This window comes from Gymnogyps californianus, chromosome 5, assembly GCF_018139145.2.
Source record: "Gymnogyps californianus isolate 813 chromosome 5, ASM1813914v2, whole genome shotgun sequence".
Taxonomy (NCBI): Eukaryota; Metazoa; Chordata; class Aves; order Accipitriformes; family Cathartidae; genus Gymnogyps; species Gymnogyps californianus.
In genome coordinates this window covers 38,474,491-38,492,582 of record NC_059475.1, presented here as the reverse complement: position 1 = coordinate 38,492,582, position 18,092 = coordinate 38,474,491, and the positions used below count along the sequence as shown (strand labels likewise).

General features: G+C 35.9%; 1 protein-coding gene across 2 annotated transcripts in view; it reads left to right on the top strand.

Annotated features, from left to right (window-relative positions):
• The window catches only part of STXBP6 (syntaxin binding protein 6), a 127,436-nt gene extending 109,647 nt beyond the window's left edge, over window positions 1-17,789 (top strand). For both annotated transcript variants that reach the window (XM_050898192.1, XM_050898194.1), the window contains exons 5-6: window positions 10,555-10,712; window positions 14,615-17,789. In XM_050898192.1, coding sequence (XP_050754149.1) covers window positions 10,555-10,712; window positions 14,615-14,638 — 182 coding nt within the window. In that variant the 3' untranslated portion in view covers window positions 14,639-17,789. The remainder of the gene's footprint in view (window positions 1-10,554; window positions 10,713-14,614) is intronic.
• Window positions 17,790-18,092: the final 303 nt, after the last annotated feature.

Genomic DNA, 18,092 nt, shown 5'->3' with positions numbered 1-18,092 from the left:
AAAACTGTGTTGATAACATACCAGGGTTTTAGGTGGGCAGTGCTTTCATAGTGTCAAGGCCTTCTTGGTTTCTCATTCTGCCTGCCCCCAGCAAGTAGGCTGGCAGGGGACACAACCAGGAAAGCTGACCCAAATTGACCAAGAAGGTACTCCATGCCACATAACAGCATGCTCAGCAATAAGAACTGGGAGGGGGAGTGTTTCCCAAGGTAGCCACTGCTCAAGGACTGGCTGGGCATTGGGCTGCTGGTGGTGAGTGACTGTTTTTGCATCACTTGTTTTTTGTTGTTTTTTTCTTTTTTCCCCCCCTTCATTTATTAAACTGTTTTTATCTTAACCTTTGAGTTTTCTCGCTTTTGTCCTTCTGATTCTCTTCCCTCATCCTACTGGGTGGGAGTAAGCAAGCAGCTGAGTGGGAGCTTACCTGCCAACCAGGGTCAACCCACCACAGGCTTTCATTCAAAATAATTTTTTTTCATATTAAATATAGCTCTTTGTAGTAGTTACTGTCTTTTTATCCTATATGAAATGTTTCCTCATACTGAATATTCCTTACAGAAAAATATTCTGATTTTGAATAAATTTGATTGGATATTCATCTTGTGGTCATGAAGAAATGTAGGAAATACAGGATTTCGCCTACTGGCAGAACTGGCTGAAAGGTTTCAACCAAAAAACCCATGCTTTTTCTTTATAGGATGACATCAATGTCAATAAAAATCCACATGGAAGTTATCCCATTTCCAGTGATTTTACAACTCAGCTGATCAAAAGCAGCAAAGCTCACAGGCTTTTTCAGTATTCACAACTTTCACAGCTCTCCACTTGTGGCCCCAATGGAACTGCATTTAAGATAAATGTTTAAATTTGGCATCTCATTCTCAAACAGAAGCTTGCCATTGTGCATAGCTGCTGTTCTTTGTTTTAATTGCACATCTTGCTCCTTGACACGTTGGCTGTAATAGTGGCATTGCTCAAGATCCTGTAGAATTCCAGAACTTTTCCAAAGTGAGCATCTTTAACTCATAGTTGTCATAATGAGCAAATATCACTGCTTAGTAAGATTTTTAGACTTTATTGGTTTTATAATCCCCAAGAAAAATACCCTCTTTAGAGAAAAAATTAGGCTTTCTTCCTTTTGAAGTTATTACATACAAAGTCTTTTCCACCTTGGATCTTTAGATACGAAGTTTTTCCCAAAAGTGCAAATTTCTGTGCATTTGGCCTGTGTTTTATATACTGGGTTAATAATCTTGACTGTAACTATTTATCATTGATATGAGCACTAATATTAACTATCACCATTAAATGTTATTTAATACTGATGTTAATTTGTCAGAACTTATCTGTAAGAAGATATTTGCTTAAAATGTAGTGAAAGTAACAGCATAATCCTCCCCTCCTCCCCCCAAGGATTAACTTAACGTTTTGCGCAAAGTAAAGATAAGAGGCAAATTCCTACAATAAATTGAAGCAAAGGTATGTTGGGTTTTTTTCTAATTTTACTGTTTGAAATTTGAATCAGTAATTTGATTGGCTCAGTCTCTTCATGCCTAATGCAGGCAATCTTAAGAACCACTTTTCATATGCAGGGTTTTTCTTCCTTTTCTTGGTCTTTGTCAGATTTTCTGTGGAGAAAATCTTTTTGGACCCTTTTTCTCCACCTTTGAATCTGGTCTTACTTAGGTGACCCAACAGAGTAATACTTGTAAAGCTTTAGATAACATATTATTTCGCATATCATCTATGCAACATAGCTTCCTTTTAGTATATGTAAGGACACTTTTCAGTCAACACAAATAATCTGTGCTTATAAAAGCATTTATATTAGTTTAACTGTTCAAAAGTATGAATCATTTACTTGACACCATTGCTGTGGAGTACTGAATAAAACAAGAGAATCTCAGATCAGGAGGTATTCTCATTATCAAGAGATCTCATCAGTGAAAAATCTTTAGTTTTTACTCTAATGACCCCTGTGTTGTTTAATGTCACTATTTAAAATAAAAGGGCGCTAGCATCAGAGATAATACTTCCATTTTCTTCTGACTGTGGCAAGAAAGCTTATCCTAGTCAACTGTCCGTGGAAGGGGTTTTTATAGTGCCTTGCAGAACCATAGAAGGATTGGGTTTTTGCAATACAACTCTTTCTAAATCTTAAGATTTTGCAAGCCACATTGAGAAATTTGGATACACCTTGCTTGTTAGAAGTACTGAACTGTTGAACCCTTAAGGTGATGATTTTTTTTTTTTTTTTAAGACCTCATCTTCTCCACTTGATTAAATTTTATTCTCTGTGCTCTGCAGAAGTCATTTTGTTCATGTGCTGCTTTCAGGTTTTGGTCAGCTAATGGTCTGCTGTGTTTCATGCTACCTGATTTTCTTTAATTTGTGTGGTTCTGGTTAGGATATGTTGAAATAGGGGAGTTACATGCATCTGGATGATCTCTGCTGTTTATCTGGTATGTTTGGAGGTAATATTATTTGGACAGCTAAAAGTGGAGTCGGCTCTTTTCTTAGAGAAGTTTACGAAAAGAATTCAGTCAAGATGATATGTGCAAAGATACTCTGTCTAATGAAAACCCTAAAGCCACAGATAGGTGGAGACTTGGAAAATATACTAGATAAGTATCACTATATGTTTACCTTGCTCTAAAACTTTTTTGAAAGTATCTGCTGATTCTTGTATTTTTCTTAAATGTCCATCAATTTTTGTTAAACAACATCTTCAGGAGTTTTCTTGCAACATAATGAACATTCAAACCAGATCAGACTAAAATCTATTTAGCCTAGTATTTTGTCTTTGATAGCAGTGATCTTCTTAATTCATTATTTGCCAAACAAAATTACCAATTTCCAATGCTTTTGGGGAGAGGGGGGAATACACATCCTAAAGGGAAGGTTTGAAGTATTTAAACAGGTTAAAGCATGGTTGTCTGAAGGAGATCAAACAGCTGGCTTCAATACAGTACCTACCTGTAGCTAGACTGATTGAAGTGAAAGTAAAATTTAATAATAATAATATAGGCATAAGATGTGTTACTATTGGCAAACACTACTAACTGTAACTCAGGATTGAGAGTTTCTGTGACTTGTTCTAGCTGTTGTGAGTCCAATGTAATGTTGTAGGAATCATCCAATTTCTGCTACGTTCAGAAACACTTTAGTTTTTCTGTGGGGCAAATCCCAGCTCTCATCCATGAACATGGAGAGAAGTTTTGCAGTGGAGCTGCTTGTACTCTAGTAGATTTAGGGGAGATTTGGGGAAGCCTATGTCAGGGGTGTTCATGGGCTGCAGACTGCAGAACCTGATTACTCGCAAGCTGTTGATCAGCACTGCCGGTGGAGACATTTAGCTGGAACAAGCACAAATTCTCACACAGCAGCCCGCACTAGAGGATTTCTTCCCCCTCAATTTCCTGCTGCTTGAGCCACGTTACCTTCAGGTTTAGCATAATGAATATTATCTCTGCCAGAGAGATAACCTGCCAGAAACAGAATGCTAAAATAGCAGCCTTTCACTGACAGAAAGACACAAAAGGACATTAGGTTAAAAAAAAAAAAGTCTCATTGTGACTGGAAGGAGCTGTCATGCTGATAGATTTGATAATTTTTTTTCTCCAGTCTATTAAAACTTCTTGAAGTAGTGAATGAGTTTAGTATCAAGGAAATACTGTGGATCTTTGCTGTGCAGTAATTATGGGTAGGTGTTTTTCAAAACTTTTTATGAAAACCAAGATGGAGGTGGATAAAAAAGATTTGATAACTCAGAAAAAAACACAAAAAAATTCCCCCCAAAACCCCAAACCACTTCTACTTTGAGACATGCAAATGACTGTAGTAATTTTTATCAAGTCTGGAATTTGAAAATTAATGCTTGACATTGACAACTAAGACAACATCCAACATGAATAGCCATATTATGGGTAGGACTGAAGATTAAATGAGGTTTTCATGAGTGAATTCTATTTGCGTGCATAGAGAAGCTTTGGTATTTAACAGTTACTTGAACCAGGTAATAGTTCTGTGCTGAAAACTTCAGTTGCTGGTTAACTTGAAATACATTTTTTACCTTTGTAAGGCTATTGAGCAAATCCTTCTAAAACTTTTCTAGACACAGAGAGGGCAAGGAGTGCTGGCGCCAGAGATTTGTGAAAAGCAAATTGTTCCCAACCAGCTTGTTTTCTGTGATGAAGTGACTGGCTCGGTGGATGAAGGGAGAGCAGCAGATGTCTTTTTCCTTGACTTCAGCAAGGCATTTAACACTGTCTCCTTTAGCATCGTCACAGCAAAGCTGGGGAAATATAGACTGGATAGGTTGAGAACAAGGTGGGTGGACATCAAGGGTAATGGTCAGCAGTTCAAGGTCCAAATGGTAGCCAGTTACTATTGGCATTCCTTTTAAGCTAGCACCAATGCTATTTAACATTAACAGCCTGGATGACAGGATGAAATGCTGAGAGACACGTAAGAAATTAACTGTGGTTCTTTAAGGGAGAAATTTAACTTTATTATATTTCTGAAGTTCATTTAAAAATAGATGTTTTATCTTTAAAAATCACAGAAATACTTGACCTGAAGTTACTGTTTGTCTTGAGCATTTTTCCCATGCTTAGGTAACTTGCCAGTAAGAGATTTGGAATGTGCAAATACAAGATCAAAATATTAACAAACTGTTTTTTTTTTCTTTGTAATCTTCTTTATAATTTAATCAAATTTTATATATGTATATGGAGTCTAATAATAATCATTGGTATGAAGGGTTAGAAAACTGCTATAACTAAGCAAAGAATTTAAAGCTGGTCTGTTATATAAGTCAAAAGAATCATCATTAACTTTAGATGGAAATTAAAAAGGTGATTTATTTTCAAAATTCCCTTTTGAAGCTATATTCTGTCTTTGTCACCTCCATTTTTAAGGAGTGACAAGCGAAACTGCAAAGTAATCTTAATTCCTAGCTATATTGAGAAATACAGTCTTAAGGCTTCTTTCACTATTCTTTGTCAGGAAACCCAGCATTTATATTCATCTCTTCCCTTCTTAGTGTTTTTTATATTTGGCTTTTGTCAGTTTAAACTGGTTTTTCAGTAAGTGTTTGGAAGTAACTTGGGAAGAGAAATAATGCTATACTATATAGTCTCTTCCCTTCTTCAGACCACTTTCCCACTTACAAAAAGCATCTCTGTGATGCTCCCTTCTTTCACAAGGATATGTTCATTCCTAATTGTTCAGCAGCTTTCTCTTCTCCTTAGAGTCCTTTAGTTTTGTATTGATATTTTAATTGTTCAGTGCTTTTGGTTCTTAAGTGATGAGTGCACAGGAAGTTAACAAAACACAGTATAGTGAAGGAGAAAAAAGCCATTCTTTGTATTTACAATCAATGTTTCCAAACTTCTGTTGAACTTCTAGTGGCACCAGCATATCTGAGTGTAAATAGTATGTGTAGGCATATAGAACAATTATGTTGTGGTAGAGGTGGTCTTGTTAATGAACTTGAACTGATTGTCGTTATGCTTTTAACCTTTATTCAGTGATACAGGTCCAGTTTTATGCAGTTCAGTGGGAACCATAAATATCTGTTTTCTTTAAGTAAAAAGTTTGTTCATGTGATAGACGGAACTTCTTAATTATAGTAGCTAATTGCATTTATTTGCTTCTCAGAAGAAGGTAGTTGCTAAATGCTGTGTTAATGCATATACAATTAAAAAGTAAATGCTTGCATTTACAAATCAGTCACTGTAAAGTCTTATCACTAATGTACAGATAAATCCCTGCATTGAACTGAAATACATTTGATATGGCTAATAGAGAATGTGATGAACCTTTTACGAATATGTGTTAAAACAAATTATGCAAACTAAATAATGGTATCTCTAGAGACTAATTAGTTTCTTCAACAAATAGACTGGTTCCCATGCTGATTGATGATAGTATCTTTGTATCTTTCAAGTACTGGGTATGGTGGATTAAGGATGTACTACTTCTGTGCATGATAAAAGGCCTAAAGCAATGTCACCTGATTTCATGGGCTACAAGACCTTCTGATATAGTTTGTGATCATAAGAACCAAAAACTTAAAAACTAGTCTGAGAGGAGCTGCGGTGCTTCCTGCAAAGTGTTATTTTGTCAGTTTTTATGTCCATAAGCAAGTATTACTTCTTGGATCACTGGTCTAAAGCACTCACCCAAGGACCGCTGCCCTTCTTTATTTCTGCACCTTCGGGCCCCAATAATGTTATGTGTAATTATACGGGTCACTAATTGAATTTTCCAAGGGGAGAACGGAGTTTAATTCCAATAGTTTATATTTCACTACAGCAAATTCTAAATAAAATTTATAATTTGCTTAGCAAATTGGATTACCAAGCTATGTAGCTATTGATTGACTTGGAAATCTACATGTTCCTTTCCTCTGGGTAGACAACTTCAGATAATAAGACAAAAAGTATTATAGAAGAAAAAGCTGTATTAGAAGTGACCTTATTAAGTCACTTGTTTGAGTAATTGACAATAAATTAGTAGTATGTTCCTGTGCTTTTATATATAGCAAAATTAAACTGAAGAAAGCCACTGAATTAAGCTTGATTTGTTTAGTTTCAAACTGAAGTTGGCCTAAACATACATGTTTTGCTGATACTAGAAATTAGTATTAACCTAATACTTTATATTAAACTGAGTATAAATACGTATTTTCCCCATGTTATCTGGCAGTATTTGCTCCACTTACTCAGTGAGTCTGCAAATAATGTTAGATAGTGAAAAGCTGTGTGCTTGCCCTTAATAGAGACTTCAAAAAAAGCTGTTTAATAAAATGACATGTGTAAACTTTTCTATTTTCCTTTCATGTTTATTTGAAAGAGAAAAGTCTGTAGTCTCAACTGCTGGGATCTGTTCTGCAGAGCTACAGAAAGATACATGCACCCCAAAAATGGCAGGATCCCGGTATACCTTAGAAAAAGCAGCAACGCAAGCATGTGACACTTTCTGCTGACAGTGAAGACTGTAGCCATGCAAAATTTGAGATCACAGGCCCTTGGAGTTGAACATCTTGGGAATAATGCGAGTGCTTTCCTACTAAAAACAACTCAGAACATCAGCTGACCCATGCCGATATTTTGGTGGTGTTTATCTCATCTTGCAAGTGTTACAAAATCTCTTTCCTGAGAGGATGTATGTGAAAAGCTGTTGAAAGTCTTCCATTGAGGAGCTTGTGTCTCTCACCTAGTAGATGAGAAGTCCTGAAATTCCTCAGACTCTTCATAGAGCCAAAAAAAAAACCAACCCCAAAAAACCCCAACCAAAACAAGGTGGTGCGCAGCAGTTGTCACATCTTTGGTAAAAATTAAGCAAAGATGGAAAACAGTATTTCCAGACTCTAGGAAAGACATGTTGACTGTCACATTTCTTTGAGTTTTTCTTCAGGGGCTCAGTACAGGTGGTTGGCATAAGTTTATACCTAAGTGGGTACAATTCAGGCAATTTTGTTGTTCAGTCATGGAACAAACCTCTCTGGAGATCTTGAATCGTAGTAGTTATCTCCTGAAGAACAGCTTAAAAATTTTACAGGTTGTAGGTGATTTGTTTATAGGAATAATTCTCCAATACATCCAGTACAAGTGTTGCTGTTCTTGTAGAGATACTAATATAAGGACAAGGCATAGTCAGTCATACCAGAAACCACCTACACATGCTCTAGAAATACACTGATGAAATTCAATAGACTACTGACACATGGGTTTCTGTGTTGCTCATAGAGTGGATTTTTTTTATTATTTTACTGACATTCCATTGGAAAAGATTATCCAAAAGTAGGTCTCCAAAATAGTCTCAGAATAGCAGCTTCTGCAAGTCACTACCCATAGAAAAATACAGCAGATCTTACCTGGAGACAACATGATACCATATTAGCTAGAAAGAAAAACAATTATTATCATTGTGCCAAACTTCCAAGTTCTCTCTGCTGAAAATAATGTGGAGAAATAGATATCAATCTTTGGCAACAAATCCTGATACTTTCAGGAATATAGAAAATACAGAATATTTTCATTCTGCAGTTTCCTATTGACATTGACAGAAGGTCAGCAATCTGTGTTAACTTCTACTTCCCAACACATGTTAAGACTCAGAAGATGCTTAGTTTTATAAAGCTCTCCATGTACCCTGCTTCCCTTGAATTCAGCAGAAGTTTTGTGATCTTGTAAAGTAACAACAGAGTTAATCCAGTGTTGAGAGCTTTTAAAACTCTTAGCCTAGGAAACTAGCACTGATTTATACAAGAGGTTAAAGCCTTTAGATCACACCACCAAAAAAGGGAAACTATTTCCAGTGTGGCGTTGCCCAGTACATGTGTTTATTGGAAAAGTTACCTGAACAGAAGCCAAAATAATCTCCTAAGAACTGGCTTTAAACGAGCAACTTATGAAAAAAATAACAATTGACTGAAATATCTTCAAGTAAGAAAGTGTACAGTATTTAAAGTTTGGTTTATTATCAGACCGCTCAGTGTCTGAAGAGAGACCCTCGAAAAGATAGTTTCATTTCTGTCTCTGCAAATTCCAACTCACAGTATTCTCAGATATTCATCTCTTCAACATTAATGCCAATCATTATTTTCCTTTTCTAAATGCAGCCTCTTTGTTCCATGCAAAAATAGAAAAAAACAAACCTGTAGCTGTTCCACATCTTATACATCCATTATTTTTAATTACTGATGTGAAAAAATTAACAATATTGGTATACAGGAGGCCAGGGTGCTCTTCGCTTGGTATTTCTCATATTGACTCATCATATGTGAGTCACTGTGTGTAGGTTCTTGGGTCCCTCCCCCACCTCCATAGTTTGATACTAGTTGTGGTTTAGCTTAATAAAATTTTAAGGCAATTTTTTATCTCAAGAGTTCCTGCATGTGCAGCTTGCACTGTTGTTCCACAGGCTACTTGGGGCAACCTTCAGTTTCACTCTTCATTGTTTGTTTGCCGTTTCTAAGGAAAGCAGTATTATCTGTAAAATGAGTCTGAATGGGTCTTTTGTTCTTCTTTTTCCTTATGAAACTAATAGTAAAATAACTCTTCAAATTAATGTTTAGTTTTATTTTTTAACCTGGCAATATCTTTGTAGTAGACACATTTTTCAGATTAACAATAAAAGCAGTAGGTTTGTGTTTATTTTCACTTGTCTTTGTATGTCTGTAAGAACAGCAGACTTTGTTATAACACCAGATTTGCTGTAGTGCTCGGTTCAGCTTCGTGTGTTGAACTAGTTTCCTACCTTTACCAGCATAATTCATTTAAAAGTGTTACATATTTGGCTTCAATGCTGTGAAAAAAGGCTCTGTGTGATTACAATATTTGGGGTGGTTTAGAAAACTGGCAGCAACAGCATGCCTAGTGGTTAATACCCTGTATTGGCTTTCTGGCTCTCACAGTGCCTTTGTGTATGTCTAGACAACAAATTGCCAGATAACAAATTCCCTGTAAGGTAGATTAAGTTTTAAAGCTTGTGGAAGGCACCAAGGGACTACTGTATTGCAAAAAGCTGAATTTTTACTAGTCCTTTTGCTGACAAGGTTCAAGGATAGGACAAAATAAGTTTTTTGCCCTACATGTATTTTAATACATACCAGTTCATACTGATAACATGTAACTTTCTCTGAAGAGTTTTCAGTTTGTACTGTGGTTTGTATTATAAACATGCATGAGCAGCTCATTCCAGAAAGAGGATAATCTCTTCTGTTGAGAGGCAGTATAGAAGGGAGTACTGAAAAGAGTGAGCATTTAAAAGGGATAAATGTAGGGGAGAATGCAGTTCTGTTGAAAACTTGAAGAATCTACTACATTGTGTGCCAGAGAAGAAACAGAGAAACTGATAAGTTGATTTGGATAGTAAAGCTAAAGGCTTAGAAGATATTGAGCCTTGCTGAAACTTTAAATACTAAAGTTTAAATAAAGTATGTTGTCACATAAAACATGGCCAGTGCTCCACATGGAGAAGGGTCAAAGGTAGATAGATCAGAGCAGCATAAAATAACTGTAGTAATAGTGTTTTGGTGCACTTGTAAATTAAATATTATTATAATAACTATAATATGAATTCACCATTTTTTTTCCATTCAGACATGTCCTGCGGAGTCAATCATTTATTCTCTAGGGAAATAGTGTAACTTCCAAAGAAAGTTGATCTATATTAACATGGGTGTTGTGAAGAAGCTGTGTGCACTTGTGAACGGTTTCATTGATTTAGTAGAATAGCTTCCTGCAATGATGTGTGAGCACAAGAGTTAAAAAAATAATACATAGCTGAGTTATATCCACTGCTTCCTTATGTTACCCAAGTATTATGTTGCAATATGGTTTATATTTTTATGTTTATATGTTTATAATTTGCTAAAAATATGGCTTGAGAAAACAATAACTTACCCCATTATCCAAAATGCAACTAGATGATAAACTAGCAGATAACACATCAGCTCTAGAACATTATAAATGAAAATAATTTTTATTTAATACAAAACATATATATATTTGGCTGTTCTAATAGTTTCTTTTGATATTGCAGGAAACAGCATACTCCATTCAGCAGCAGACAGTGTGACAAGTGCAGTACAGAAGGCAAGTCAGGCTTTGAATGAGCGTGGTGAAAGGCTAGGTCGAGCAGAAGAAAAGACAGAGGAGCTGAAAAACAGTGCTCAGCAGTTTGCAGAAACTGCACACAAGGTAAGATTTTGGTGGGACAAGGCTCTCAGTAGGTCAGAGTCATTAAAATTCCTTTATTTCATAATAAAATTCCTTTAACTTTATAAAATTCCTTTATTGCAAGGGGAGGAAGCTCTAGAAAGAATTGCAGGCAGTCACCGTTTACAAACAGCTTGCTGTTTTCCTTGATACTGTTCCTCATTTGGCAGTTTTCTGGCTTATAACTTCTGTGCCTAGATCTGAGGTTTGCTGCATTGCCACTTGAATTGAAACTACCTGTCTTCACCTTCCTGAAGCATATTTCAAATCCATCTTCCTACTACTGTTTGGAACTATTCCTCATACTTTGTGCAGCAGTATAGTGAAATTGTTGTTAATCCCCTTTGATAAGCAGTCATAGGTCTGTGACTGTCTGTTTCTGAAGAGGTATCTTTTTATGTCTGGAAATGTTATTTATGAGGATTTTGAGGTATTGTTCAGTCTTGGGTATGTATGGACATTCTCTGTTCTTGGTGGAAGGTTTTGATAGTACTATGCCTGTTGCTTCTGCGTGTGCATAGTGGTGCTGAGCTTCCATCTCCGTGACAGAAATTCTAGGCATCCACAGCATTCGATTTGGTGGCTGTGTAACACGTCCACAGCAGAAAGTTTTCTGCACATGAGCAGCCATTTTAGCATGTAAGTTTGATAGGTTTGCCGCTTAGGATATGCGTTAGCTTTATCATGTTTATGCCAAACAATGCACGGCTACTGTATTAGCACTAGAAATCCTGGATTGATATCTTGCAGTTCTAGACAAGCCTCTGTCTTATGTAGTCTTTAAAATGTCACAAAACAACTTATTTTAATTTTTATCAGGATAATCTTCTACTTTGTGGTACATTTAGATTAGCGTGGTTCAGTTTAGTGGCATGAGTATGGTACGAGCCTGCTCTTGGACTTTTCCATCTAACACCACCTTCTTCCCACCCCCCCACCCCCCAGTGATGATAACTATGCCAACTCAGCAACGCAGAAAACCAACCTTATACAGCAGCTACCACTGCTTCTAGGATAGGGGGCAACAGGTTTGCTGCTTTAGAGTAAAGCAGAGTGCTGCTTGGTAGGGAGTTAAAAAATGAAAAATGCCTCTGATAGTTGGGCCCCTATGAATCTTGATTAAGATTTTAATAGGTTTCATTAGTTTGTGTTGCCCTTTCATCTTCCACATGTGCAGAACAGCAGTTCCACAGATGAAGACATGCTGTGAACAGAAACAAATCTTTTCAAACAGGTTCTATTAGGAAAATCTTATTTAAAAAAAATCTCAGGATTAAAGTATGCAGTATTGTAATAAAAATACCATCCATGACAGCCTGCACTGTACCATATTTAGAAATAAATGTTTACAAAATCCTGATATAATAATTCAAAACAAAAATTGGAGGGAAACATAACAGGAATGGTGGAGAAACTAAAAACATCCACAACACAGATCAAATAAAAAATATAGGGAAATTCTCAGTCAGGATTTTGTACATAGTCATTTGAGTTTACATGTCTCTATGGCAGAAAGTGAGAAGAGTTTCTCTCTTTCAGGCAGGAAATGTCTAAGTGATGCAGAATAGAAAAGGATAATCTCCATTTGGACTGTGTGCTGGGGTGAGATTTATGAAACCTTCCTGCCAGTCCAGTTTTACAGATTACCAGTCTTCCTCAGATGAGTGTGAGGGACCATGTGTTGTTGAAGTTATCCCAATTACCAGCTGCCTGAAACAGGAGTGTGACAGTCTTTCAGTGGATGATAGCTAAGGATTTGTAATAAATGCTTGGATTTTGTCTTTTTGACAAGAAAATAGCATCTTTGTGTTCGAAGAAAACAAAATATAGTTTAGTTCTTAGAGGACCATAAATTAATACTTGTCATCTTAATGATCATAAGGATAACTTAGTTAAATGGGGTTTACAACATTTTTTTCTTGCAAATTTTTCTGTATTGGTGCCCCAAGTCTTGAATTGTATCTTAGAGGTGCAGTAGTCCTGCAATTCCTCTACTGTCACCTCACAAAAATGCATAGGGCAGCCACCCAAGAATGTATTAGGTTAGAGAGACTGTTGTTTTATGGTGGTGTCCTTTGGTTTGCAAGAGAGTTTTGTTGGGGTTTTGGTGGAGCACTTAGGAATCAGTATTGTTTATTGTTAATATTCCTCTGGTTAAGTCTTTGAGGGGCAGCTGCTACTCAGACCTTAGATGTTGTTTGTACAGAAAAGAAAGCATATTACTCCAGTGAAACCAGAAAAGCAAGGTCCAGCTGAGTGTTGCTTAAATGGCAAAATTGTAACTTTCTGGTGAAACAGTGACAGTGAAGAGAAAGGCACCAGTTTTAACTTACTAGTATTTGTGAACACTTTGTGCGGCAAAGTAAAGTTCGCGTTTTGGTTGCTTTATAGTTACCTTCAGTAAAACAGTAAAAGTACTTTGAATTATTGTCAGCTCGTAATTAATTTCACCAGTGTAGTATCATGACTGGATACAGATTTCTCTTATAGCTTAATTTGTATGTCTGGACATTACTTCAGCTATATATCAGGTTATTTTAAGATATAAAACACATAATGGAGACAGTGGAAGATGCATGGCATAGGAATACTCTTCTAGCATCTTTAAAAAACATCTTAGTCACCTGTAAAAAAGCCCAAACAAACAAACAAACAAAAAACCCCACTTAGTTTGCACCAGAAGCAATAGCACTGAGAGAGGGCTTCTGTTCTGGCTATTAGAGTTTGTTGGATGAAAGCATATATCTATATTTAGTTGTGTAAAGGCTGGAACTTAGCTCAGGGTATCTATCAAATCCTGCTTATGACACCTTCTTCACTTTCTTTGTTTGCCTCTAAAAATTCCTTCCCCTTGTTGGTGACTGCACAAGAGCTCAGAGTTATGGATTCTGTATAATAAAAACTTACTGTCAGAGTTGCCTGCTAAAGACACATATTTCTGAAAAAAATTCTTGTTGTTTGAGGGGAGAAAGAAAAGTGTTGGTTGGAGTTCTTTCATGCTGAAATGCCTTTCCAGTACATCTCTACAAATAATAGGGTTTTAAATGGCATATTTATGACCAGGTCCTTGAGTATCAAAGGCTTATGTCAATTCAATTTGAGTCATTTATTGGTCAGCATTTCACTGATAGCAAACGAGGAAATTTTAACTGCCCCTACCAATTCTGGTTTCTAGGTAACTTCCTAGAAGGTTCACTCATCTCAGCTTTGTATAGCATGGTATTATCTACAGGTATCAATTTTTTAATATAAATTATATAATTTATTATTATTTTTTTAGAGCCTAAAACTAAGTTCTCTGCTTGGTTTGCCTAAGTCAGTTTGTCTACGCTTTTTATACAGGATTTAACTCACTTTAGCTCTTTCTTCTCCCTCTCTTTCCCAGTTTTAAGTCCATTTCTGAATTATTTGAAATGGAAAATAATCAGTGATCACAGAGGTAGAAAGGCAATCAATCCTTAATTTTTCATCATTATGTAGTGGCAGAGCTCCTGAACAGGTGTTTTAAAGTACTTGTCTAGAATTTCTGATTGTATTCAACAATCCAAATCATTGGGTCTAAATGACCATTCTTTTCAGCATGTCTTTGTTTCTAGCATCTTGCCCTAGCCCTCCTCGCAGAGAGCAAAATAATGGAACACTGGGAATCGCAGCTATGAAAGCAGATAAATCCTGCCTCATCAGCATAGCAAAGGGAGACTTTGCGTATCTGTCACAGCAAAGGGAACGACTCTGCGTATCTGTGTGCAAAGAAGTTACAGATTTCAGGCATCTTTTGGAGAATTCAGTTTACAAGCCCTTCTGATCCAGACTAGCCACATTAGCTTGATATAGCTATTGTTACACGTGATCTCTCATTAATTCATTTTTTCTTTATGTTTCAGCTTGCCATGAAGCACAAATGCTGAGATACTGCCCGAAGTTGAAATCTTCCTGAGAGAAACTGGAAAGGCTACGTTCAGCAGTTCTTACAGGAGATCCAGACTTCTGTGTGCTTTTTTCTTCCAGTTAGTGGAGATGCATTCTTTTGGTTTCTGTGCAGGAAAAAGTGTTGCATTTCTACCTTTTTTGACTTACTTTTGTTCCTCTTTTGTAATATTGCTACACAGTCCTGCAGTACTTTCTACCTGTATTTCAGTTGTTGCAGGAGTGAAAGCAAACAAGGGAACTGGACCAAATAATCAGCTGATTAAAATAGTAATATTCTTCCCTGTTTGTACAGAAAATTATTTAACTGGTTGTGGACGGATGTGTGGAAATAAAATCCAAAGAAGGGGTATACTTTTCTTCATTTTATGTAGCATCAGCAGAACGTGAATGTTGGAATTAAACACCTGGGGTTGTAACTATAGTGGAGAATAGACTGCTTTGTCCTGGGAAACAGAAAAACTTGTTTCTCCTACCCAGTGTAGGAGGTTTTGCATGTACCATCACCAGCATTCAGAAGTGCATATCTGAATTTCATAGGGGAATCTGTTACCAGTGCTGCATTTTGAGTATTTCTATTTTCCCTTCCCAACTGATTATTTGAATAGTATAATGAAACCTACAGAATGTATGCTTGAGGTTTCAAAATTGAGGAAAAAAATAATTTTTGCATCTGTACACACATAGCTGGGCGTCAAACACAATCTAGAATTTAGCAATCTGCTATAAAATAACATTTCATTTTCTTTTTACCTGTGATTCTGTGGCTAAAGGTCTATGTAAATGAGAATGCAAAGGCCTGGGAAAATGAGAATGCACCATTTTCACACTCATCTGTTTTTCATAAATTCTATAGTAAGAATTTTTGGGAACACTTCAGAAATTTGTCTGATTAGAATGACTTTTGTGTTAGCTAGTCGTCTGATTTTTAAAATAGAGGCTTTAAAAAAGCATGTCTTGGTACATTAGAATCATAACTTCTAGTTTGGGTCTCAGTTTTCAATATATATTATCACTGGAAGGGTGACTCCCTACTTCATTCTGTATTTGCTATATGCAATATATGCACTATATTCTCTTACAAAAATAAGTAGGTTGCTCTTTCCCTTCACAGCTGTTTTTAAGATGTTCTAATATGCTTCTAGAATGAAGGAAAAAAAAAAAGATGCTGCACTTTTTTTTTATTTATTTTTTTTTTAAAGCCGGTAAGCTGGAAACAGAAATCCTAGCAGAAGTTTCAGCCTTCATCTTCTGAAGATACCTGCTCTTCATTTCTGTCCTCATCTTACTGGAGAGCCAGAAAGCTGGCATTATATCAATGTACTGTAGTTTTCATTTTCAATGTAGAATAAGATTTTTGCATTATTAATGACACTTTAAACAGTCTAAAATCCTCAGAGCAGTGCTTGTAAGAGAGATAAAAGCTTCTGTGGTAATTGAGAATATTTTAGTTACTGCAAGCTGAATAACTGAAAATCTCCTGGAAGTAACCATTTTGTAAAAAGATGCTTGGCTTTAGGAAAACATTCTCATTTGAACTAAGGACACTGTCTGGTTAACTGATTACATTCAAACTTTACATCTGTGGTTTTTTTCCTGTAACTTAAACTGTTTTGTATGAAGCTTTTTATTTAATTTCACACTGGGAATTGAGAGAAGGGGTAAATTTGTCATCTGTGTAGTATCATATGATCATTTAGATCTATTTAGCATCAGCTCTAACAGTTACTACATCCAGCACCGTCAACTGAAAAGGAATTTGGCCACACCTGTTGTAAGTCAAACAGGCTCATTAACGACATGAGTTCTGAACACTCTGTTGAGCTACGTACAATTAATGCTTGCCCTGGAAATGCCCGTAGCTTTGAGCGCTATTGTAGTGACTATGGGTATTTCTGCAAATTAACCAGGAAAACGGTCCCTCGTTAGAAAGTAAACTTCTGCTAGAGACAAAACGTTAGGCTATTTTTAAAAAATAGCTGCATTAGAAATTAGGGAGTAAATTTTTGACCACGTAGCTATCTTCTGTCGTCATCTTTTCCACTCTTACTTTTTAAACTATATTCTGCTGCTAATCTCACAAGTCTTTCTCTTGAGAGAAAGAAGGAATAGGTTTTGAACTGCTGCCATCTAGCTGGCCTTCTAAGCTTGTCAGTAATTTAGAAGAAATGTCTAAACCCCAGATCAGATAAACCTGAAAAGAATTAGTTGTCTAAATTCAGATAAAAAGGCATGGGTTTTCAGGTGTTTACATGAATATCAGCTGGACAGGACAAGGTCACAGTTGCACTGCTAAGTTCCAGACCTTTTGTGAGTTGAACTGTTCTAAAACATTACTTCAGTCCCACTGACATTTTTTCAGCATTTTTTTTTTAATATATCCTCCAGTTAAGTGTATTGTGTTATGTATCATAACTCAGGACTTTTATCGAACCATCAAAAGCCATTTACTATGGGAATTCTGAGTAACCTGGTGTTATTGAATGAAGGAAAAGCAGTTTGTCTGTGTGTTTACTTTGTTCTTGCTGTTAATTAAAGTACAAGATTGGTAGTTGTTAGGAAAAAAAAAAAAAACAGAGGTGTATAAATGTCTATCCAAAGGTAAATCTTATAGCATTGCAATTTCCTTCTGGAACTTAGCTTGTAGTGTATACAACCTAGTATTATTAGATAGTCATGTACATAACATATACTATAATTCAGGTTAATGTTTGATATGAAAGAATGTATTTGTAAATTGTAACAACATCAATAGTTTCTTTATCTTTTTAAAGTTCTGCAAAGAATAAAAATAATGTATTGTTAGACTTGACTACTGTACTGCAAACTCTGTCTTAAAAGGCTACTTTTGTGTCTAGCAAAAGTTGTGCATTATGTGAAATATTAACAAAAATGTGCTCTCTAAAAAGTGATCTTAAAGGTAGATAGGTTTTGCTATGATATGCCAGAATTGTGATACTTGCTGGTATCTATTGTAACTGATTCCTTGAAAGTTCTCAAAGATGTAGAAATTATTTTGTGCCATTCTGGGGAAAAAAAAGTGGGACCTGCTCTCTTGAGTCATTACTGGAAACCCTGATTTTTGTCATTAAATACTTTAACTGTGATCAAAAGAAAACTGTCCTTGGATTATTTGAGTTATCTATTAAAAATATAAATTATTTGTAAGTGACATTTTTATTTCACTCTAGCAGAATTATATTTCACTCTAGCAAAACTGAATAAAATTTAGTTTCCACTGTAATGATGAAAACTTTCTCTAGAAAGAGTACTGTAATTAAAAAAGAAGTAATGGGAACTAGGTTGATGGATTTCATGTCCAAGCAGATTCCAGACAATGGTTAACACAGGTTTAAGTTAGCATCCTACCTAAAGGCTGTACAGGTTAAAAAGAACTTCTGTGTTAATTTGCTTTCAATTTGCTATAAAATGCTT